The sequence below is a fragment of the Vulpes lagopus genome, chromosome 2, assembly GCF_018345385.1.
Source record: "Vulpes lagopus strain Blue_001 chromosome 2, ASM1834538v1, whole genome shotgun sequence".
Classification (NCBI taxonomy): Eukaryota; Metazoa; Chordata; class Mammalia; order Carnivora; family Canidae; genus Vulpes; species Vulpes lagopus.
In genome coordinates, this window is record NC_054825.1 from 72,121,302 (window position 1) to 72,146,521 (window position 25,220).

The 25,220-nt window shown below is 37.5% G+C and overlaps 1 protein-coding gene across 3 annotated transcripts in view; it reads left to right on the forward strand.

Moving 5' to 3' along the window:
* Positions 1–25,220, forward strand: part of TTBK2 (tau tubulin kinase 2) — a 177,961-nt gene that overhangs the window by 65,212 nt on the left and 87,529 nt on the right. For all 3 annotated transcript variants that reach the window (XM_041744228.1, XM_041744230.1, XM_041744229.1), the window contains one exon: positions 20,342–20,415. In XM_041744228.1, the coding sequence (XP_041600162.1) occupies positions 20,342–20,415 (74 nt within the window). The remainder of the gene's footprint in view (positions 1–20,341; positions 20,416–25,220) is intronic.

The following is a 25,220-nucleotide window of genomic DNA, read 5'->3' on the forward strand; positions in this document are numbered from 1 at the left end:
GAAGGTGGTATATCCATTCAGTGGCAGTAAAAAAGAATGAGCTACTACTGATTTGCACAACTCTTGATTTCCTTTTCTTAGGGAAATCTCTCCAGGGATGTCTTAGCTCCAATTTGGCTTTTTTTTTGGGGGGGGGGTCTATTCACAAGTATCATCCTTGGATCACCCTTCAGTGGGTTCCTGGAGATTCTCTTTGCTTCTTTTTTATATTGTATGCCTGTTGAATCCTTTTCTCTTTTTTATATTCTCATTTTAGTGAAGCACCTCTTCTAATAGTTTCCTGAGTGAAGGATACATGGGAGGTATGTCTTTGAGACCTCTCTTGCAAGTCTGAAAGTGTCTTTATCCTACCCTGATGTTTAAATGAAAAAGTGGCTAGATACAGAATTCTGGATTGAAAATTTTACTTCCGAAATTTGTCTTTATACTCACTGTAGCGATTTAGAAGTGAAATTCTATTATGATTCTTGTTACTTTGGAAACATCTACTTTCTTCTCTTTTTTCCCAGGGTTTTGCAATTTCATGATGATGTGTCATAGTATGGGTGTTTTCATCTAGTGTGTCTGTGTCCTTGTGATTGAAGGTTTGTGATTGAAACTTGTGATTGAAGGTTTTTTTTCAGGAAATATTCTTGAATAATTTTGTTGATGATTTACACCTCTATTTTTTACCCCTTCTTTTCTGGAGCACCTGTTATGCAGATATTGGAACGCTTAGAATGGTTCCCCAATTCCTGATCTTTCTCCTATTTTTATATACATTTATTCATTTTTGTAATAGACAAGTACATTTGCTAAATAGATAGGGTGATGAAATTGTGCTCATTTTTTTTTTCATTCTAACCACAAAAACCGGATAGTTTTGGCCATTGTGATAGGATAGTTTTGTTTAAATGATAGAATGCCCTGTGATGGTTATCCAGAGTGAAGGGCTTGGAAACTTCCTTTTGCCTTTGTCTCCTGGTGAGCTACTACAATCCAAGGAATTATTAAATGGGCATCCTCATGAGTGCTAAGAGGAGGAGCCTTTGTTTCTTAAACTTCATGGCTCATTTTTTTTTTTCCTAGGGACTTGGTTTAAAGGACTCAATATTCTTTTGTTTTACCATCAGGTTAACCCAGTCAAGCTCTATGCTCTAAGCATTCTAAATCCAACTAATCTACTGATTTCTCACAGTGCTTATTCTTTGTTCTTAGAAGCTATCATTTGATCTTATATTGTCATTATCTTATAGTAAGTTCATTTCTTACAATAAGATTGTAGATACTTTGAGGACAGGCAGGAACTCCCCCCGCCCCCCACTCCATGCCTTATATTTTTCTGTCTTCCTTGGTATAGATGTTTCATGACCTATTATTGTTAGGTTGGGTGTGGTTTGTTTGTTTGGTGGTGGTGTGAGTAAGTAAGAGGAATAAATGATAGATGGGTAAGGAAGCTAAGGCTGGTTTTGTTGGATCCTTAGCAGTATAGTAGTCTGGCTTTGCAGAATCCCAGTATTTGCTAGTTTGCCATTGACCTGGAATTTGTTATTTGAGTTCCTGAGCATCCCTATTAGTGGGTTTGGGATACTTTTAGCTAGCTTTTTACTTTATTAGTAAATGGATTTTTTAATTTAAAAAGTAAAATGATCGATGCCCCCTTCTGATTGTTTTATTTTTTTCTAGCATATAAAAATCCTAGAAAATTATTTGCCTTTTGTGTGGCATTGTTATTCATTAATATTTAATGCTGGGATGTAGACTACCATACTATCACTTGCCATAGCTTTTTAAGCTCTTGGGTTGAAAGCAAGGATAGTAGATGATCATTTGAAGTTGTAAGAACAAAAAGATTCATTAGGTTATATGCATTTATTTTATTCTTTTACTTTTAAAGATATTTACTTGAAAGAGAGTGCAAGTAGGGGAGCAGAGGGAAAGGGAGAGAGAAAATCCTCAAGCTGACTCCCTACTGTGTACAGAGCTGAATGCAGGGCTTTATCCAAGGACCCTGATCATGACCTGAGCTGAAACCAAGAGTTGGCTGCCTAACCAGCGGAGCCACCCAGACACCCCATATGCATTTATTTTAGAGAAGAGCTTATCTATTCCTTTAAATAAAGATTTTGGACAGTATTCCTTTTTAATATCACAATTAAAATCTGTGTTTGGGCAGCCCGGGTGCTTCAGCAGTTCAGTGCCGCCTTCAGCCCAGGGCCTTATCCTGGGGACCTGGGATCAAGTCCCATGTCAGGTTCCCTGCATAGAGCCTGCTTCTCTCTCTGCCTGTGTTTCTGCCTTTCTCTCTCTGTGTCTCTCACGAATAAATGAATAAAATCTTAAAAAAAAATATGTGTTTAACTAGCAAGATGTTACATTGCCTATAATATCTATAGATATTATCTACCTATCGAAGTCTACTTTTTATTGTCTTTTTTGAGTGGAGATATCATTGATTATTTTGTTGACCACAAACATTCCTATTGGGTTAGTCAAGAGCTAGAAGATAAAGAGAAAGCTTTAATGGTGATATTTTAAGTGTTTGGTTAAGATTTGGTTTGTATGTTCAGGATTCCTTTCATCTTTTAGAGGATTTCTTTGACAGAAGACACATAAGCTGGGAGTTAAAATTGATTTGTTGTATAATTCCATCCTATATTTTCTTGAGATCAATGATCTCTATGACTCTAGTGATCAATGCTACCTTGCTGATTCTTCTCTCTCTCTCTCTGCTTTCATCTCTGCACCAGACTTGATTATTCTCACTCAATTCCAGGAAATTTAATAGTCTTGTTAATTTTTTTCCCTCAGAGCTTTGCTAAGTGACTAACTTGCTAACATCTGAAAATCTAGTCCTGAGTTTTAGTTGGTTGATATTGCTTTCTACAGAGATATTTAGATTCAAAAGTTGTATTTGATTTGAGGAAATGAGGTTGAGGGAATAATATGAGCAAAAAGCAAAGTAGTATATTTGAGAAGGAGAATAAAAAAAACAAACTGTCTTCATCAAGAGTGTATGATATATGTTGAAGTACTGTAGGAAATGAGGTTTGGTAAGTAATGTAGAATGAATCATGAATTCCAGGTTCACCATTTTATTTCATTTCATTTATTTTTCTAGAAAGTAAATATAAAAATGTTTAATTCCAGTATAATTAACATACAGTGTTATATTAGGTGTCTCAGGTGTACAACATAATGATTCAACATTTATCTACATTACTCAGTGCATATCAGAATAAGTGTACTCTTAATCCCCTTCACCTGTTTCATCCATTCCTCATCTCTGGTAACCAGTTTGTTTTCCAAAGTTAATTAACAGTATTTGTTTGTTTGTTTTTTATTTTTATTTTTTTTAAGATTTTATTTATTTATTTATTTATTTATTATTTTTTAAAATAAATTTATTTTTTATTGGTGTTCAATTTACCAATATACAGAATAACACCTAGTGCTCATCCTGTCAAGTGCCCCCCCCAGTGCCCGTCACCCATTCACCCCCACCCCCCGCCCTCCTCCCCTTCCACCACCCCTAGTTCGTTTCCCAGAGTTAGGAGTCTTTATGTTCTGTCTCCCTTTCTGATATTTCCCACACATTTCTTCTCCCTTCCCTTCTATTCCCTTATTATTTATATTCCCCAAATGAATGAGAACATATAATGTTTATCCTTCTCCGATTGACTTACTTCACTCAGCATAATACCCTCCAGTTCCATCCACGTTGAAGCAAATGGTGGGTATTTGTCATTTCTTTTTTTTTTTTTTTTTTTTGGTATTTGTCATTTCTAATGGCTGAGTAATATTCCATTGTATACATAAACCACATTTTCTTTGTCCATTCATCTTTCGATGGACACCGAGGCTCCTTCCACAGTTTGGCTATTGTGGCCATTGCTGATAGAAACATCAGGGTGCAGGTGTCCCGGCATTTCATTGCATCTGTATCTTTGGGGTAAATCCCCAGCAGTGCAATTGCTGGGTCGTAGGGCAGGTCTATTTTTAACTCTTTGAGGAACCTCCACACAGTTTTCCAGAGTGGCTGCACCAGTTCACAATCCCACCAACAGTGTAAGAGGGTTCCCTTTTCTCCGCATCCTCTCCAACATTTGTGGTTTCCTGCCTTGTTAATTTTCCCCATTCTCACTGGTGTGAGGTGGTATCTCATTGTGGTTTTTTTTTTTTTTTTTTTTTTTCTCATTGTGGTTTTGATTTGTATTTCCCTGATGGCAAGTGATGCAGAGCATTTTCTCATGTGCATGTTGGCCATGTCTATGTCTTCCTCTGTGAGATTTCTCTTCATGTCTTTTGCCCATTTCATGATTGGATTGTTTGTTTCTTTGGTGTTGAGTTTAATAAGTTCTTTATAGATCTTGGAAACTAGCCCTTTATTTGATACGTCATTTGCAAATATCTTCTCCCATTCTGTAGGTTGTCTTTTAGTTTTGTTGACTGTATCCTTTGCTGTGCAAAAGCTTCTTATCTTGATGAAGTCCCAATAGTTCATTTTTGCTTTTGTTTCTTTTGCCTTCGTGGATGTATCTTGCAAGAAGTTACTGTGGCTTATTTATGGGAGAGAGAGAGAGTCAGAGACACAGGCAGAGGGAGAAGCAGGCTCCATGCTGGGAGCCTGATGTAGGACTCGATCCCGGGTCCCCAGGATCATGCCCTGGGCCGAAGGCAGACGCTAAACTGCTGAGCCACCCAGGCTGCCCTGTTTGTTTGTTTTTTAAAGATTTAATTTATTTATTCATGAGAGACACAGAGAGGCAGAGGGAGAAGCATAGGGAGCTTCACAGAAAGCTCCACAGGGAACCTGATGTGGGACTTGATCCCAGGACGCTTAGGATCATGCCGTTAGTCAAAGGCAGATGCTCAGCCACTGAGCCACCCAGGTGCCCCTTTTGTTTTATTTTTTAAAATATTTTATTTATTTATTTGACAGAGAAAGAGAAAGAGCGCACACAAGCAGGGGAGGTGGCAGGCAGAGGGCAAGGGAGAAATAGGATCCCTGCTGAGGAAGGAGCCTGACACAGAGCTTGATACCACTAGTCTGTGTTCATGACCTGACTGAAGGCAGGCGCCCAACTGACTGAGCCATCCTCGCACCCCAAGTCTGATATTTTGTCTCTTTTTTGTTTGTTTCTTAAATTCCACATATGAGTGAAATTATATGACATTTATCTTTCTCCAACTGACTTCTTTCACTTCGCATTATATTTTTGGATCCATCCATGCTGTTGTAAATGGCAGGATTTTATTCTTTTTTTATGGCTGAGTGATATTCCATCACATATACACACATGCACACACACACATACACACACATATCACATCTTCTTTTTCCATTCATCTATTAATGGACACTTGGGTTGCTGCCATAATTTGGCTGTTGTAAATAATGCTGCAATAAATATTGAGGTGCATACATCTTTACAAATTAGTGTTTTCATATTCTTAGGGTGAATACCCAGTAGTGTGAATACTGTTCTATTTCTAACTTTTTGAGGAAATTTCATATCATTTTACACAGCAGCTGCAGAAGTTTACATTCTCCCATCCCCTGAACAGTGGAGTACTCCTTTTTCTCCACATCTTCACCAATACTTGTTTCTTGTGTTGTTGATTTTCACCTTTCTGACAAGTGTGAAGTGATATCTCATTATCGTTTTGATTTGCATTTCTCTTGTGGTTAGTGATGTTAAGCATATTTTCCTGTGTCTGTGGGCCATCTGTCTGACTTTTTTGTTCACATCTTTTGACCATGTTTAATTAAATTATATGGTTTTTTTGTGTTGAGCTTTATAAATTTATATTTTTAGGGCACCTGGGTGGCTCAGTCGGTTAAGTGTCTACCTTTGGTTCAGATCATGGTTCCAGGATCCTGGGATTGAGCCTTGTGTTGGGCTTCCTGCTTAGTGGAGAGTCTGCTCCTCCTTCTCCCTCTGCCCCTCCCCCCTGCTTGTGTGTGTGTGTGTGTGTGTGTGTGTGTGTGTGTGTGTATGTGTGCACGCGCTCTCTCTCTCTTAAATAAATCTTTTAAATAGATCTTTCAAAAAATTATATATTTTGGATACTAATCTCTGTTTTTTTTTAAAAGACTTTATTATTCATGAGAGACAGAGAGGCAGAGAAAGAGGCAGAGACAGGAGAAGCAGGCTCCATGCAAGGAGCCGGATATGGGACTTGAACCTGGGACTCTGGGATCGTGCTGTGAGCTACCCAGGTGTCCTGGATACTAATCTCTTAATAGATACTTAATTTGCAAATGTATCTGTCATTCAGTAGGTTGTCTTAGTTTTTTGTTCTTTCCTTTGCTGTGCAGAGTTTTTAATTTTGATGGTAGTCCCAATAGTTTATTTTTGTTTTTGTTTCCCTTGCCTTAAGAAATACCTAGAAGAATTTTGCTATGGCGACTGTCAGAGAAGTTAATGCCTGTGCTCTCTTCTTAGATTTTCATGGTTTAAGGTCTTTAATCCACTTTGAGTTTATTTTTGTGTATGTTTATTGTGTATGTATTATGTTTATTTTGTCAGAAAGTGGTCCAGTTTCATTCTTTTACAAGTTACTGTCCCATTTTCCCAACACCGTTTGTTGAAGAGACTGTTATTTTCCCATTGTATATTCTGGCCTCCTTTGTCATAGCTTAAGTGACAGTATAATCATGAGTTTACTTCTGGGCTCTTTGCTCTGTTCTGTTGATCTGTGTGTCTGTTTTGTGTGAGTACCGTACTGTTTTGATTACTATAGCTTTGTAGTCTAGCTTAAAATTTGGGATTGTGATACCTCCAGTTTTGTTCTACTTTCTCAACATTGCTTTGGCTATTCAGAGTCTTTTGTGGTTCCATACAAATTTGAGGATTATTTGTTCTACTTCTGTGGGAAGTGCTGTTGGTATATATTTTTAAACATTTTTATTTATTCATAGAGACAGAGAGAGAGAGGCAGAGACACAGGCAGAGGGAGAAGCAGGCTCCATGCAGGGAGCCTGATGTGGGACTCGATCCCGGGTCTCCAGGATCACGCCCTGGGTTGGAGGAGGCACTAAACCCGCTGAGCCCCCAGGGCTGCCCTGCTGTTGGCATTTTAATAGCAATTGCCTTAATCTGTAGATTGCTTTGCATAGTTTGGACATTTTAACAATATTTGTTTTCCCAATACACTAAAATGGAATATCTTTCTGTTTGTGTCATCTTCAATATCTTTCATCACTGTTTTATAGTTTTCAGAGTACAGGTCTTTCATCTCCTTGGCTAAGTTTATTGGTGTTTTATTATTTTTTGTGCAATGTAAGTGGGATTATTTTCTTAATTTTCCTTTCTGCTACTTCATTATTAGTATATAGAAACGCTATAGATTTCTTTATATTGATTTTATATCCTGAGACTTTACTGAATTCATTTATCAGTTTTTTAAAAATATTTTATTTATTTATTCATGAGATATATATATAGAGAGAAGCAGAGACACAAGCAGAGGGAGAAGCAGGCTCCATGCAGGGAGCCTGACGTGGGACTCGATCCCAGGACTCCAGGATCACACCCTGGGCTGAAAGCAGGCACTAAACTGCTGAGCCACCCAGGGATTTCCCTCATTCATCAGTTCTAGTAGTTTTGTGGAGGAGTTCAGGTTCACTATTTTAGTGGTATTTCTGTAGGCATTATTGTTTATAGTTTCTTAAGTAGGCAAATGACATAAAAACAATATTTTGGGAAGATTATCTTATGACTAGTGTGTGGCTGGTGACATTATGGGACATATGTTTTCTAAAGTAAAGTCATGTGACAGAATGGATGGAGTCTAGAAGAGACAGTGCTAGATGAGCTTGTCAATAGGTAATAGGTGGTAATTCATTAGAGGAGTCATCATCAGGCAAGTCCAGTAGGGTATTTATAAAAAGTGAGCTCATGCGTATCATTCTAAGGTAGACATTGGCCCTTTAGGGGTGAGAAGAGGAGCAGTAGAGGGGGAAGAAGATGGTCTTAGCCCTAGAAAGCCCAGGATACTAGTTTATAAATGCTTGTTTTCATTCTCCCTTCTTTCCTTCCTAGACACCTGATAAATGTGACAGTATGCTAGGAGCTAGGTAGGAGTCCTCAGGGGTTCACAGTCAAGTTAGACTGACACTGAGAATGAATAATGACATTATGGAATGATAAGTTATAAGAAAAATGTATAAAATATATAAAAGAGGAATGTAGGGGCCTCTGGGTCGCTCAGTGGGTCAAGCATCTGCCTTTGGTTGAGATCGTGATCTTACAGTCCTGGGATCAAGCTCTGTGTTGGGCTCTCTGCTCAGCGGGGAGTCTGCTTCTCCCTCTCTGCCTGCTGCTCCCCCTGCTTATGCTCTCTCTCTCTCTCTCTCTCTGTGTCAAATAAATAAAATCTAAAAAAAAAAAAAAAAGAGGAATGTATAAAAAGATCCATAGGAGCATTGACAAGGGAAACTAGGCAGAAGCTCAGCTGTCAGAACCAAGGAGTTAGGTCAGGACAAGACTAGCAGCAAAGGTGAAGGGTTGATGGCATTGAGAGTATGGTAATGGCTAGAGCTCCATGAATATTTCCTACTGAGCCTAAGGGAGAGAGTGAGGTGGACTTGAGTCTTTATGTGAGAGGTTAATGGTACCAGTAATGTGAAGAGAAAAGATGTAGTGGCAGGGAACCAGTGAGGGCCTTGAAATATTTGGGGAACATGGAGGTTTAGGATTTCAGGTAAATACTCTATTACATAGTGATGTCCTAGCCAAGGTAGGCAGTCACAGGAGTGGACAGAGAGGAGATGAGCAAAGTATAAGAACTGGCAATTCACAAAAGAGGAAACCTAAACAATTAATAAATAGATGAAAAGATGCTCAATCTTACTAGAGAAAGGAAACTAGAGAAATGAAAATTGTGTAGCAAGACACTGTTTCATACCCTTCAGATTGGCAAAAACAAAAAAGTTTTTGACAGTACCAAGGGCTGGTGAAGATAAAGAAATGAAAGCTTCCTTGTGTCCTGATGGGAGAAGTATAAATTGGTACAACCACTTTAGAAAGCAATTTGTACCTATTATGTAATGAAGAGGCTAACAATCATGTATTATTCTGTGTCAGGCATTGTTTTAAATGTATATTTTTAAAGAATATTATTTGATTTAATTCTTACCACAACTTTCCCCTGATTATATAATTGAGGAAATACAGCCTAAGAGAGATTAAATAATCTGTCCAGAGTCACAAAAGTGGTAAAATAAAGAGCCAGAATTTTAGCTTAGATCTTTCTCTTTCTAAAACTTGCGTTCATAATCACTAATGATAATAATAGGAAGATATATTGAGCATTTAGTATGTGCCAGTTGGTATATTTTAGACATACCTTAGCTGATTTACCTGTGTAATAAGTCTTTAAGGTAAGTGGTTTTGTTACTCATCGTGTGGCTTTTATTTTCTTTATTTTCTTTTATTTCTTTTTTATTTTCTTTTATTTTCTTTATTATTTTAAAAATTTTATTTATTTATTTATTCATGAGATATAGAGAGAGGCAGAGACACAGGCAGAGGGAGAAGAGGGCTCCATGCAGGGAGCCCGACGTGGGACTCAATCCCGGGTCTCCAGGATCATGCTCTGGGCTGAAGGTGGCTCTAAACCGCTGAGCCACCTGGGCTGCCCTCATCATGTGGCTTTTAGAGATTAAGTAACAAGCTAGCAAGTGAAAAAGCTCAAGTGGTACTTACCTCAGGTGGTTTTGAACAGATGTACTTTTCATTCCACACCAAACTGAAAGATCCAGAGGTGTAGAATAATAGACATTTGATCTGAATCCTCTTTTTTTCCCTCTGTTTCATATATATAAATATATATGATAATATATTTAATATATATTAAATATATGTAAATATATATGTATTTGACATACAACTTTGTATTATGTGCAACATAAAGATTTGATATATATATTGCAAAATGATTACCACAAGTTTAGTTAGTTATCACTGCACAGTTACATTTCTTTCCTGTGATGAGAATGTTTAAAATTTATGATCTTACCTACTTTCAAATAAACAGTATTGTACATGCTGTACATTACATTTCCAAGATTTACTTATTTTACAACTGAAGTTTGAACCTTTTTTTTTTTTTGAGATTTTATTTATTTATTCATGAGAGAGAGAGAGAGAGAAAAGAGAGAGAGAGAGAGAGGGAGGGAGAAGCAGGCTTCATGCTGGGAGCCTGATATGGGACTCCATCCTGGGTCTCCAGGATCAGGCCCTGGACTGAAGGCGGCCCTAAACTGCTAAGCCACTGGGGCTGCCCAAGTTTGAACTTTTTAACCACCTTTACCCATTTCCCCTACCTCTCACCCCCTACTTCTGGGAACTACTGGTCTGTTCTCTGTTTCTATGAATTTTGGTTTATTTAGATTCTACATATAAATTTTTCTTTGATTTATATTACTTAGCATAATGGTCTCAAGATCCATCCATTTTACTACAAATGTCAAGATTTTCTTATTTTTTTTATGGCTGCATAATATTGTTGTGTATATACATACTATGTTTTCTTTACCCTTTCATTTATAGATGGACACGTAAGTTGTTTCAATGTCTTGGCTATTGTAAATAATGTTGCATTGAACATGGGCATGGGTTATCTCTTCAAGATAATGAGTTCGTTTCTTTGGGTATATACCCACAAATGGAACTGCTAGATCATATGGTAGTTCTATTTTTAATTTTAAAATTTGAATTCCAATGTAGTTAACATACAGTGCTGTGTTAGTTTTGGGTGTACAATATAGTAACCTATCAGTTCCATATATTATTTAGTGCTTATCAAGACAATGCCAATCCTAATCCCCTTCACTAGTTTCAACCATCTCCCGTGCATCTCTTTTTTGGTAAACATTTATTTATTTTCTATAGTTAAGAATTTTTTGGGGGGGTTGTATCATTTTTCCCCCTTTGTCCATTTGTTTTGTTTCTTAAGAAACTATTTTTATTTTAAGGAATCTCCGTACTATTTTCCTAGTGGCCACACCAATTTATATTCTTAGCAGTTAGTGCACAGGGATTCTCTTTTCTCCATATCCTTACCAACACTTGTGATTTCTTGTCTTTTTGATAATAGTCATCCTAATGGATATGAGGTAGTATTTCATTGTGGCCTTGATTTGCATTTCTCCAATGATTAGTGATATTGAACACTTTTTCATGTACCTGTTGACCATGTTACTATCATTGGAAAAATGTCTCTTCGGGCCCTCTACCTATTTTTAAATCAGATTGTTTAGGTTTTTTGCTGTTGAGTTGTATGAGTTCATGATGTATTTTGGATACACATAATATCACATAAATGATTTGCAGATATTTTCTCCCATTTAGTAGGTGCCTTTTCATTTTGTTGATGGTTTTCTTTTTTGTGCAGGAGCTTTATAATTTGATGTAGTCCCACTTGTTTATTTTTGCTTTTGTCGTCAAATTCAAAAAATTACCAAAACCAGTGTTAAGGAGCTTACCCCTTATGTTTTTTTTTTGTTTTCTATGAGCTTTATGGCTCCAGGTTTTACATTCAAGTCTTTAATCTATCTTGAGTTGATTTTTGCATATGGTGTATATTGGCTTAAAATACGAAAATTAGGGCAGCCCGGGTGGCTCAGTGGTTTAGTGCTGCCTTCAGCCCAGGGCATGATCCTGGAGATCCAGGATCAAGTTCCACATCAGGTTCCCTGCATGGAGCCTACTTCTCCCTCTGCCTATGCCTCTGCCTCTCTCTCTCATGGATAAATAAATAAAATTTTTAAAAAATAAAATAAAATATGAAAATTAGTATAATACACTACCAACAGAATCAAAGACAAAAACCACATGATTATGTTAGAAGACACAGAAGACCCATTTAACAAAATCCAATAACCCTTTCATGATAAAAAATACTCACAAACTAGGAATAGAAAGGAACTTCTTTATCCTGATAAGGGCCTTATATAACAAAAACCCAAAAACGAAAACCAAAAAAAATCCAGTAAAACACACTCTTTCCCCCAAAGGTAATGATGAACAAGACAAGGATTCTGCACTTGCCACTTCTATTTGTCAAGAAGATGAAATAAAATGCACCCAGACTGGAAGGAAGTGTAAAACTAGCTCTATTGACAGATGACCCTCTCTTATTTTTGGGAAATCCTAAGGAATCCACTAAAAACTTTAGAGCCACTAAACAAGTTCAGCAAGATTGCAAGAAATAAGATAAATATAAAAAGATTCTGTGTCTTACTAGGTGTTAGCAATAATCCAAAAATGGTATTAAGAGAACAACTCCATTTACAATAGCATCAAAAAGAATAAAATAGGAATAAATTTAATAAAGAAGTATAAGACTTCTATTCTGAAAATTATAAGACATTTTTGAAAAAGTAAGACTTAAATATATGGAAAGATATCTTGTGTTTGTAGACTGGAAGACTTAATATTGTTAAGATAGTAGCACTCCTAAAACTGACCTATAGATTGAACACAGTCCCTATCAGAATTGCAGCTGCCTTCTTTGTAGAAATGGATAAGCTGATTCTAAAATTAATATGGAATTGCAAGGAACCCCCAGATAGTTAAAACAGTCTTGAAAAAGAACAATGAAATTGCAATATTTACATTTTCTGATTTCAAAACTTATTACAGAACGATAGTAATCAATACATTATGGTTCTGGAATAAGGATAGAAATATAGATCAATGGAATCCAGAAATTACCACATAATGGTCAATTGATTTTGGCACCATTGACAAAGGTGCCAAGACAATCCATTGGGAAAAGGATTCTTTTCAACAAATGGTGCCAGCACAACTCCATTGGATATTGTTAAAGAATACACAACACATGTATTGGTCTCTGCCCCTAGTTCCTGGCACAGACCTCTTAAAATCCATGTAATCTCCTAAGTGATAAGAGCACTAGGAGCATCCTTTGTTCTGCTGTTTGGTCTTAGACCAGATTTGGCCAGCAAACTGGTTCCTGACAGTGTTCCTATGTTCTTTAGAATTTCCTGAGTGATAGGAATGTCTCATGTTTCAGTGAAGCAACTCTTGGTGGACTCTAGCTTCAGGGTGGTGGCAGGTCACCAGAAGGACAAGTTCTTGATTGGAAGTTTGGAATTTATAGCCCCACCCTCATCCTCTGGGAAATAGCAAAAATTCCAGAAGTACGAGATTTAGAGATCTTCTGAGTTGGTTAACACGTGGAGATCCTAGAAGAATGGCACACTCAGAAAGAGCATGGAAGTTCTGCACTACTTCTCACGTATCTTTCTTTGTGTGTCTCTAAATCCAGCTGTTCATCTGTATTCTTTATCTTTTAAAATAAACTGGTAAATGTAAGTATCTCCCTGAATTCTATAAGCTGTTCTAGCAAATTGTTAAACCTAAGGAGGGGGTAATTTATACAACCTGGGACTTGTGATTGGCATTTGAAATGGGGGCAGTGTGGGGATCTGATGCAAACTCTAGGTAGATACTATTAGAATTGAACTGAATTATAGGACACCCAGCTGGTGTCTAGGAGAATAGCTCCATGTGTGGAAAGCCCACTATCTGGTGTCAAAAAGTATTGTGAGTATGGTAGTAGTGTGAGAGTAAGGAGGAACACAAGAGGAGTGTGTCTTCCAACACAGTTATACACATGCAAAAGAATGAACTTGGACCCTTACCTTGTACCATTATAAAAATTTATTCAAATTAGGGGCACCTGGCTGGCTCAGTTTATGGAGCATGAGACTCTTGATCTCGGCGTCATAAGTTTGAGCCCCATGTTAGATGTAGGATTTACTTTTAAAAAATTAAAAGTAGGGATCCCTGGGTGGCGCAGCGGTTTGGCGCCTGCCTTTGGCCCAGGGCGTGATCCTGGAGACCCGGGATCGAATCCCACGTCGGGCTCCCGGTGCATGGACCCTGCTTCTCACTCTGCCTGTGTCTCTGCCCCTCTCTCTCTCTGTGTGACTATCATAAATAAATAAATTAATTTAAAAAAAAATTAAAAGTAAAATCTTTAAAAAAATTTATTCAAAGTAGACCAAAGAACTAGATATATAAAACTCTTAGAAGAATAATACATACATGTAAGTCTTCATGACCTTGGATTAGGCAATAATTTCTTAGATATGATGCTAAAACCACAAAGCAGCAAAATAAAAAAAATAAATTAATTGGACTTCATCTGATTTAAAAACTTTTGTGCTTTGGGGCACCTGGGTGGTTAAGTGGTTGAGCATTTGCCTTTGGCTTGGGTCATGATCCTGGGGTCCTGGGATGGGGTCCGCATCCCATTCCCAATGGGTAGCCTGCTTCTCTCTCTGCCTATGTCTCTGCCTATCTCTGTGTGTCTCTCATGAATAAGTAAATTAAAAAAAAAAACTTTTGTACTTCAAAGATCACCATCAAGAAAGTGAATAGACAGGGACGCCTGTGTGGCTCAGCAATTGAGCGTCTGCCTTAGGCTCAGGGCATGATCCCCATCTGGGGATTGAGTCCCGCATCGGGCTCCCTGAGAGGAGCCTGCTTCTTCCTCTGTCATTGTCTCTGCCTCTCTCTGTGTGTGTCTCTCATGAATAAATAGATAAAAATCTTAAAAAGAAAAGTGAATAGACAGCCCACGAAGTAGAAAATATTAACAAATCATACATCTGATAGGGACTTTATCTATACTAAATAAAGAACTCATAATTCAGTAATAAAGAGATAGCCCAATTTAAAAGTCAGCGAAGGATCTAAATAGACATTTCTCCAGAGAAGATCTACAGATTGTCAATAAGTACATGAAAAGATGCTCAACATTATTGATTATGAAAATGTAAATCAAACCTATACTGAGATATCAGTTCACTCTCACTAGATGATTGCAATATAAAAAGATACAGATAATAACAAGAGTTGGTGAGGATGTGGAGAAATTAGAAGCCTCATATGTTACTGGTAGATATAAAATGTACAGCTTCTTTGGAAAGCAGTCCAACAGTTCCTATGGACTGCTTAAGATTAAACATGGAGTTACCAAATGTCCAGCAGTTCTACTCCCAGTTATATATATATATACACACACACATATATATATATATATATATCCAAGATGAAGTGAAAGCATGTCTACACAAAAACTTCTATGTGAATGTTCATAGTAGCATTAATCATAACAAAAAGTGGAAACAACCTAAATGGACAATCAACTGGTAAAATGACTAAAAAAATATGTATAGCTATATAATGAATATTATTGACCATGAAAAGAATGATATATTGAAGAACGCATGGGTGGCTCAGTGGTTGAGTGTCTGCTATAGGCTCATGTGATCCCAGGGTCCTGGGATTGAGTCCCACATCAGGGTTTCCACAGGTAACCTGCTTCTCACTCTGCCTCTGTGTCTCTCATGAATAAATAAATAAAATCTTAAAAAAAAAAGAGAGAAAGAAATGAAATACTAATACATGCTACAATATGGATGAGTTTTGAATACACTGTGCTGGTAAAAGAAGCCGTCACAAAAATACTTATAGTATGATTCCATTTATGTGAAATGTCCAGAATAGGCAAATCTGTAGAGACAGAAAATAGTTTAGTGGGGCTGACTCTCATAGGGCTGGGAGAGTTGCAGGGGCAAATAGAAGTGACAACTAATGAGTATCGGTTTTTTGGTGGGGTAGGTAGGGCTGATGAAAATGTTCTAATGTTGATTGTGGTGGTGGTTTTACAACTTTGCGAATATACTAAAAACAATTGAATTACACTTTTAAGGTGTGAATTTGGTAGTATGTTAATTATGTTCCAATTAAGGTATTATAAAAAACGTATTCATTGTTTAGTTAGTGTGTATCCTGTGCAGAGCTGGATACTAGAGTCCTTACCCTAGAAGTACTTACAGTCCAAGGGTCAGAGAAGCAAATAAAAACAGTATCACCTAAATATGATGAAATTATGTATCTATCATGTTCTGGTGCCTTTATGTACATTAATAAGAACCTATGGGGAACTCCTGGGTGGCTCAGTGGTTCAGCATCTGCCTTCAGCTCAGGGCCTTATCCCAGGATCTGGGATCAAGTCCCACATCAGGCTCTCTGCAGGGAGCCTTCTTCTCTCTCTGCCGGTCTCTCTCTGTCTCATGCATAAATAAATAAATCTTAAAAAAAAATAAAAAAAGAACCCATGAGAGTTAATTAAGTAGGAATAAAATGAGGATTGGCTTGGGTTTGATACCACTTCAATACCAGATCTGCCCTAGAGTGTCATTAAGATTATTTAGAAGTCATGGGCTGGGGTGGGGCACCTGGCTGGCTCAGTCAGTAAGGTGTGCAACTCTTGATCTTGGAGTTGTGATTTTGAGACCCATGTTGAGTGTAGAGATTACTTAAAAATAAAATCTTTTATTTTTAAAAAAAATATTTTATTCATTTATTTGCACCCGCGAGACAGCAAGCACAAGCAGTGGGGAGGGACTGGAAGAGGCAGAGGGAGAGGCAGACTCCTGACTGTTCCTGACTCCTGAGCAAGGAGCCTGATACAGGGCTCAATCCCAGGATCCCAGGATCATGACCTGGGCCAAAGGCAGATGTTTAACTGAGTCCCCCTAGGTGCCCCAAAACAAAATCTTTTAAGAAAAGGTTAGATATCTTTTATATTAGGAGTTCTTAAAAGTTTATAAAATGGTTTACCTAGGGTCTTTGAGTTGTTTCTGTAATATTTCTGGACCTCTCCTCTAATCTCACTGTGCATGAAGTTGAGTAACTATTTTTATGAATGTGGAGTCATGGTCAGACCTAGCAGTGCATAGCATGAGACTGTCTTGTTGCTTAACTAGATATGACCTAGTAGACTGCCTAATTTACCATAAAGATTGCTATAGTTCTGGTATCTGGATTCTCATTAGGACTCTTATCTAAATGCCAGTATTAGGTCTCACCTGATATATTCTGGGTTTGTCAAGCTGGGTCTCTGTGTTTTCTTTTCTCTACAGCAATGATTTTGAATTATTAGCATTCTCTTCAAATATAACTTACCCTGCTCCCTTCATTTTTAAAGATTATTTTGCTTAATTCTTCACATTTGAAAAATGGGGAAAATAAAATACTTAAGCTATGAGGATTAACTGCATGTAAAGCACTTAATATAATGCCTGGCACAATATGCTTGCATATTATGCATGTTTTAGTAGCTACCATTATTGATATTAATTTGTTTATTCACAAATATTGACTGGGCATTTCACTATTTGCCTGGTACTGTGCTAATTACCTGAACAAGATAGTACTCTTGGAGTGGTATTTCAGTTTGTATAGTAATACAAATTATTTTAACACTCTAAGTGGTGGTGAAGAATTACAGTTCCAGTTAAATTGTAGTTTCTCCATGCTTCTAAAAATCTGTGCATATTATTAAGCTAACTTTAAGAATTTTCATTAATTGCATGTATGTAAAATACAAGAGCAGTACACTATGCTATAAAGTATGAGGTAAGAACTCATTAAGCTCTTACCTAAAGCAATGAAGATGTATTGGTGAATCCCAAACAATTTGCTGTTGACTTTGTATTTTGTTTACCCAGGAAGGGGTCTACAATTTATTTGATTTCTTTTCTCTTTTTTAAAAGCAGGATGTTTTTGCTATTGAGAGATTATTTTGGTATAATGTACCATAAAGATATTTTTGAAAGAGCATTCCAAGAAGAGTTAAATATAGTATGACCTTTTGTTTTTAGACAGTCGAAATGTCTTTGTAATAGAGATCCTTCATTTAAATGTTATATGCTAGGAACGTGGAATCTTGAAGAATGGATAACAAGAAAATACTTCTAAATGATTTTTAAATTGTTCCTTTGAAGCTGAGGGAAAGAGTAAGTTGCTAATTGGCCATCATTTCATCATTTCGTTCTTACAGCAATTTACTAGGTGACATGGTGTTGTAAACATTTGGAAGATACATGTAAAGTGATAAACATGCATTGTACACATTGGTAATTATTTCTTCCATTGCACTTATTTCTTGCTACTTCCAACCCTTTCCAATAAAAGCACAGAGAGTAAGAGAATAGTGTGATAACCCAGATGCAAAAGAAGTTAAATTATTAACTAAAACAAGTCTGGGTTATATTTAAATTTTAAGTCAGTCAGTAGAAAACTTTTTTGGCGGGCAGGGGATATTGAATTATATTTCTCATTCATCTAACAAATCTTGCCCTTCTAGCATATGACTTGCTCACTTTACAGGCAAACTTCAAAGATTGTCCTCACTGTGTCATACTTGATTTATACTTTAATCCATTAAAGACCGGCTGCCACCCTTCCACTCACTTGTGACTTCCTAACTTTTTATATTAACTAGTGCTTCTCAGCCTTTCTGTAGCATTTGCCATTGGCCACTTTTGCCTTAAAATGCTCTTCTCATTATATTTCTGTAATACCCCTTTCTCATATTTTCTTCATACCTCTCCAGGTAATACTTAATTTCCTTCATTCCTTTTATTTTTGTCCATGCTGTAAATGTTGCATTTTGTAAAATTTTGTTCTTAGGTTAATTTTCATATTTCTTTATATTCTTCCAACTTGACAATTGTCCATCTATGTTTGTAGTTCTCTCTACCTTCCATGAACTAATGGTTTCCCATTAGCTGTATTTCTACAGCTCAGCTTTTCACTCAGCAGCAAGCTTGAAATTACAGTTGTCTGCTAAATTCAACAGGTTGTCCTTAAAGTCAACATTCTATTAATCCCTTACAGCCTGTACAACCTATTGTATTATGTTCTCTTATTTTGGTACAACTTACCATTTAATTGTATCAATTTCTAGTCAAAAACTGTCTTTACTATCTCTTATATTTATCCTGTTTTTTCTTGTCTCTACTATAATACTTAAAATTTAAACCCTATTCTCTTTCTTGGGATATTGTAACTGTTCCCAGAGTGACCTTTCTGACCTCTGTTTAATCTGTCCTCATTGCCACTACAGCAGTGTTCTAAAGTACAGTGTTTTAAGTGTGTTTTTCCTTATCTTAAAATCTTTTAGATGCTTCTCATTACCAAGCAGTAGATTTTGTGGCCCATCTGCTTTTGTATCATTTAGAGAACTTTTGAAAAGCTCCTTTCTGTATATTTCTCCATTGATTCTGAATCAGTAAACAGTTTAGGGATTTTTATTCTTTTAAAGATTTTATTTATTTATTCGACAGAGAGAGAGAGTGTAAGTGAGCACAAGCAGGAGGAGTGGCAGAGGGAAAGGGAGAAGCAGGCTCCCCACTGAGCAGGGAGCCCAATGCAGGGCTTGATCCCAGGACCCTGGGATTATGATCTAAGCCAAAGTAACTGAACCGTCCAGGCACCCCAGAGTTTAAGAATTGAAAAACCTTCCCAAGATGATTCTGCCAAGCAGCCAGAGCTGAGAAACACTGTCATCTGCATGTGGTTCACTTTCCTTATGAAGTCAAAGATGTTTCAGGGCCTCGTGCCTCTTGCTTCTCCAGCATCTTCTTATGTTGTTCTCCCTTCATTCACTGTTCTCCAGCCACTGTTCTCCACTTCTTCTGGCCACGGGGCCTACCAGTCTTGATCTGTTTTTAGGACCTTTGTTTGCTTTTGTTGAATCAGGGCCAGACCCTAGATTTCTGCTTGTTCCGTCTCTGCTTTCCTCTGCGCCCTAGCCAATACCTCCTTGGATTTCATAGGTAAAACTAAAATTGAAAAGCACTGAACTAATCCAAATCAGTGGGGCCCAGAAGGATTAAGTGATTAAGCAATTGAAGTCATAAATTGGTGAATGGCAGACCATATCTAAAATTCAGGATTTATGTTCATCACCACCCCAGATTTATATTCGTAACAGAATTCTTATTTATTGTTCTTCTCGGTTTTCATATGTATAGTATGTGGGCAACTTGATCTTAAATGACTTTTAATTCTTCCTAAATAGGGATCTCTGGGTGGCACAGCGGTTTAGCGCCTGCCTTTGGACCAGGGCGCGATCCTGGAGACCCGGGATCAAATCCCATGTAGGGCTCCCAGTGCATGGAGCCTGGTTGCTTCTCCATCTGCCTATGTCTCTGCCTCTCTCTCTCTCTCTCTCTCTGTGACTATCATAAATAAATAAAAAATACCTTTAAAAAAATTCTTCCCAAATAAATTATCATTCATTTATTTATTCATTCAGTAAATATGTATTTGACTACACATGGAGCAGTGGAGGGTTCAGGGGGAGGTGGGTAGAAAATTTGAATAATACAGATTTCCTATTAAGGTTCTGAAGATAGATCCTTTATATTCAATTATAAAAGACTATACAGAAAAACAAATTATTAATATTTTAAAAGAGAAACCATAATATAACCTTTTTCTCCTCTCTTCTGTCTTTAATCCAGGGAAAGACCATGTTTGTAGATTTATTGGCTGTGGGAGGAATGATCGATTCAACTATGTGGTCATGCAGTTACAGGTAGGTTACTTGGAAATGTATCTTAAAATACTTCAGTTTTGATCAAAGTACCTAATTTCAGTGGATATGAATAAAAGCAAAATTTTTGGTATTATCTCAGAATGTTTTATACTATGCAGATAGAATTTTTAAAAACAGGTTTGACACAGATTTTTCAAAGATGGAAGGGTTCTTATCAACTGTTTTATTAGTTGGTCCATATCTTCGTTGATTGTCATCATTGCAAAGTTTTTTCAATCCCCCCATGGATTGCTGGATATGAGTCTTGCCCTGTCTCTGTCCCTTCCCCTTCCTCTCTTTGTTTACCCTAAGGACTCTAGTTTTTAATGTATTTGCTCAGAACCAACTTTGTTTGAAAATTTAAGCATTAGTTAATTCATAGGAGAAATGCATTCCTTTTTCATTTTTCTTTCATTAACATAGCTCTGATCCCTAGATGGAAAGTGGAGTTGGGTTGGGAGAACAGAGGAAGGAAATTCAGAAAGGGAATTTTGAAGTAATGATCACTGCAGGGAGAAGAGGGAAACAATCCCATTCTCTTTGACAACTGCCTCTGCCCCTGAAAACACACACACACACACATATACACACACTGCCATCTGAACTGTATGTAGTCACTTTCAAAGTGTAAAAACCATGGTTCACTTTGCTGCCTAACTTAGAGTTACCAGGGTTTCCTTCCTTCCTCTTTCTTTCTTTCTTTCTTTCTTTCTTTCTTTCTTTCTTTCTTTCTTTCTTTCTTTCTTTCTTTTTTTCTTTCTCCTCCTCCTCCTCCTCCTCCTCCTCCTTCTCCTTTTTCTTCTTCTTCTTCTTCTTCTTCTTCTTCTTCTTCTTCTTCTTCTCTTCTTCTTTGCAAAATTTGGTTTTTATGCAAAATTTGGTTATGAAGAACCTTGGATTCTTCTATTTTCTTTCAACTTTATAGCAGTGATTTCAGAGACATAGATCCTAGCCTAATGCTTCTTCTCATCAGAATACTTTGTTTATTTCCCTTATTCTTCAGCATTTGATTTAGATCTAAAGATATTAATCTTTCTGTAAATGATAGCCTTAAAGTCATGTGATTTACTGTCTCTTGAGCCAGCATAGTTTTTTATTTCCTGAAGCAGTTATATCTGTTATCTTTTTAGGTCATTAGTATAGCAAGACCCTGCCCTCTCTTGCTTTGGCCATTAATAACATAACTTTTTTTTTTTAAGATTTTGTTTATTTATTATTGAGAGACAGAGAGAGAGAGAGAGGCAGAGACAAGGGAGAGGGAGAAGCAGGCTCCATGCAGGGAGCCCGATGCAGGACTCGATCCGGGGTCTCCAGGACCATGCTCCGGGCTGAAGGCAGTGCCAAACCGCTGAGCCACCTGGGCTGCCCAATAACATAACTTTTTATATAGTATTGTATAGTTTTCTTCCGGGTTTATTATATATCTTATTTTAGTCTCACCATATCCCCATGGAACAGATAAGACACCCATTTTGCAAATGAAGGGGTTAAAGCTCAAGGAGGGTGGTGGTTTGGCCATATACTCTCAGTGGCTGTGGCATGTGGTTTGGCAATACTCATTTTTTAAAAAACTAAAAAAAACAAAAATGGAATAGTATAATGAATACCCATGTACTCATCACTCAGCTTCATAGTTATCAGTTTATGGCCAATCTTGTTCCCAGTGTATTCATCTTCCCTTCTTCTTCCTCCCCAGATTATATGAAGGCATCCTTTAACTGGAAATGTAGGAGTATGTATTCCTAAGTGTCAGAGATTCCTTTCTTCTCCTCTTAATCACAGTATACAGTAATTCCTTCATAATAGTATCAAATATCAAGATAATCTTCAGATTTCCATATTGTATCTTTTTATATTATTTTATATTATTTTTGAATTTATTTTTAATTTATTTTTTTAATAAATTTATTTTTTATTGGTGTTCAATTTACCAACATACAGAATAACACCCAGTGCTCATCCCGTCAAGTGCCCCCCTCAGTGCCTGTCACCCATTCACCCCCACGCCCCCGCCCTCCTCCCCTTCCACCACCCCTAGTTCGTTTCCCAGAGTTAGGAGTCTTTATGTTCTGTCTCCCTTTCTGATATTTCCCACACATTTCTTCTCCCTTCCCTTCTATTCCCTTTCACTATTATTTATATTCCCCAAATGAATGAGAACATATAATGTTTATCCTTCTCTGATTGACTTACTTCACTCAGCATAATACCCTCCAGTTCCATCCACGTTGAAGCAAATGGTGGGTATTTGTCATTTCTTTTTTTTTTTTTTTTAATTTTTTTTTTTAATTTGTATTTATTTATGATAGTCACAGAGAGAGAGAGTCAGAGACACAGGCAGAGGGAGAAGCAGGCTCCATACACCGGGAGCCCGATGTGGGATTCGATCCCGGGTCTCCAGGATCGCACCCTGGGCCAAAGGCAGGCGCCAAACTGCTGCGCCACCCAGGGATCCCGGTATTTGTCATTTCTAATGGCTGAGTAATATTCCATTGTATACATAAACCACATCTTTATCCATTCGCTTTCGATGGACACCGAGGCTCCTTCCACAGTTTGGCTATTGTGGACATTGCTGCTAGAAACATCGGGGTGCAGGTGTCCCGGCGTTTCATTGCATCTGAATCTTTGGGGTAAATCCCCAACAGTGCAATTGCTGGGTCGTAGGGCAGGTCTATTTTAACTCTTTGAGGAACCTCCACACAGTTTTCCAGAGTGGCTGCACCAGTTCACAATCCCACCAACAGTGTAAGGAGGGTTCCCTTTTCTCCGCATCCTCTCCAACATTTTTGGTTTCCTGCCTTGCTAATTTTCCCCATTCTCACTGGTGTGAGGTATTTAATGTATTTGCTCAGAACCAACTTTGTTTGAAAATTTAAGCATTAGTTAATTCATAGGAGAAATCTCATTGCGGTTTTGATTTGTATTGCCCTGATGGCAAGTGAAGCAGAGCATTTTCTCATGTGCACGTTGGCCATGTCTATGTCTTCCTCTGTGAGATTTCTGTTCATGTCTTTTGCCCATTTCATGATTGGATTGTTTGTTTCTTTGGTGTTGAGTTTAATAAGTTCTTTATAGATCCTGGAAACTAGCCCTTTATCTGATACGTCATTTGCAAATATCTTCTCCCATTCTGTGGGAGAAAACTAAAAGGTTGTCTTTTAGTTTTGTTGACTGTATCCTTTGCTGTGCAAAAGCTTCTTATCTTGATGAAGTCCCAATAGTTCATTTTTGCTTTTGTTTCTTTTGCCTTTGTGGATGTATCTTGCAAGAAGTTACTGTGGCTGAGTTCAAAAAGGGTGTTGCCTGTGTTCTCCTCTAGGATTTTGATGGAATCTTGTCTCACATTTAGATCTCTCATCCATTTTGAGTTTATCTTTGTGTATGGTGAAAGAGAGTGGTCCAGTTTCATTCTTCTGCATGTGGATGTCCAATTTTCCCAGCACCATTTATTGAAGAGACTGTCTTTCTTCCAGTGGATAGTCTTTCCTCCTTTATCGAATATTAGTTGACCACAAAGTTCAGAGTCCACTTCTGGGTTCTCTCTTCTGTTCTATTGATCTATGTGTCTGTTTTTGTGCCAGTACCACACTGTCTTGATGACCACAGCTTTGTAGTACAACCTGAAATCTGGCATTGTGATGCCCCCAGCTATGGTTTTCTTTTTTAAAATTCCCCTGGCTATTCGGGGTCTTTTCTGAATCCACACAAATCTTAAAATAATTTGTTCTAACTCTCTGAAGAAAGTCCATGGTATTTTGATAGGGATTGCATTAAACGTGTAAATTGCCCTGGGTAACATTGACATTTTCACAATATTAATTCTGCCAATCCATGAGCATGGAATATTTTTCCATCTCTTTGTGTCTTCCTCAATTTCTTTCAGAAGTGTTCTATAGTTTTTAGGGTATAGATCCTTTACCTCTTTGGTTAGGTTTATTGCTAGGTATCTTATGCTTTTGGGTGCAATTGTAAATGGGATTGACTCCTTAATTTCTCTTTCTTCAGTCTCATTGTTAGTGTATAGAAATGCCACTGATTTCTGGTCATTGATTTTGTATCCTGCCACGCTACCAAATTGCCGTATGAGTTCTAGCAATCTTGGGGTGGAGGCTTTTGGGTTTTCTATGTAGAGTATCATGTCATCGGCGAAGAGGGAAAGTTTGACTTCTTCTTTGCCAATTTGAATGCCTTTAATGTCTTTTTGTTGTCTGATTGCTGAGGCTAGGACTTCTAGTACTATGTTGAATAGCAGTGGTGAGAGTGGACATCCCTGTCTTGTTCCTGATCTTAGGGGAAAGGCTCCCAGTGCTTCCCCATTGAGAAAGATATTTGCTGTGGGCTTTTCGTAGATGCCTTTTAAGATGTTGAGGAATGTTCCCTCTATCCCTACACTCTGAAGAGTTTTGGTCAGGAATGGATGCTGTATTTTGTCAAATGCTTTCTCTGCATCTAATGAGAGGATCATATGGTTCTTGGTATTTCTCTTGCTGATATGATGAATCACATTGATTGTTTTATAAGTGTTGAACCAGCCTTGTGTCCCGAGGATAAATCCTACTTGGTCATGGTGAATAATCTTCTTAATGTACTGTTGGATCCTATTGGCTAGTATCTTGTTGAGAATTTTTGCATCCATGTTCATCAGGGATATTGGTCTGTAATTCTCCTTTTTGGTGGGGTCTTTGTCTGGTTTTGGAATTAAGGTGATGCTGGCCTCATAGAACGAATTTGGAAGTACTCCATCTCTTTCTATCGTTCCAAACAGCCTTAGTAGAATAGGTATGGTTTCTTCTTTAAGTGTT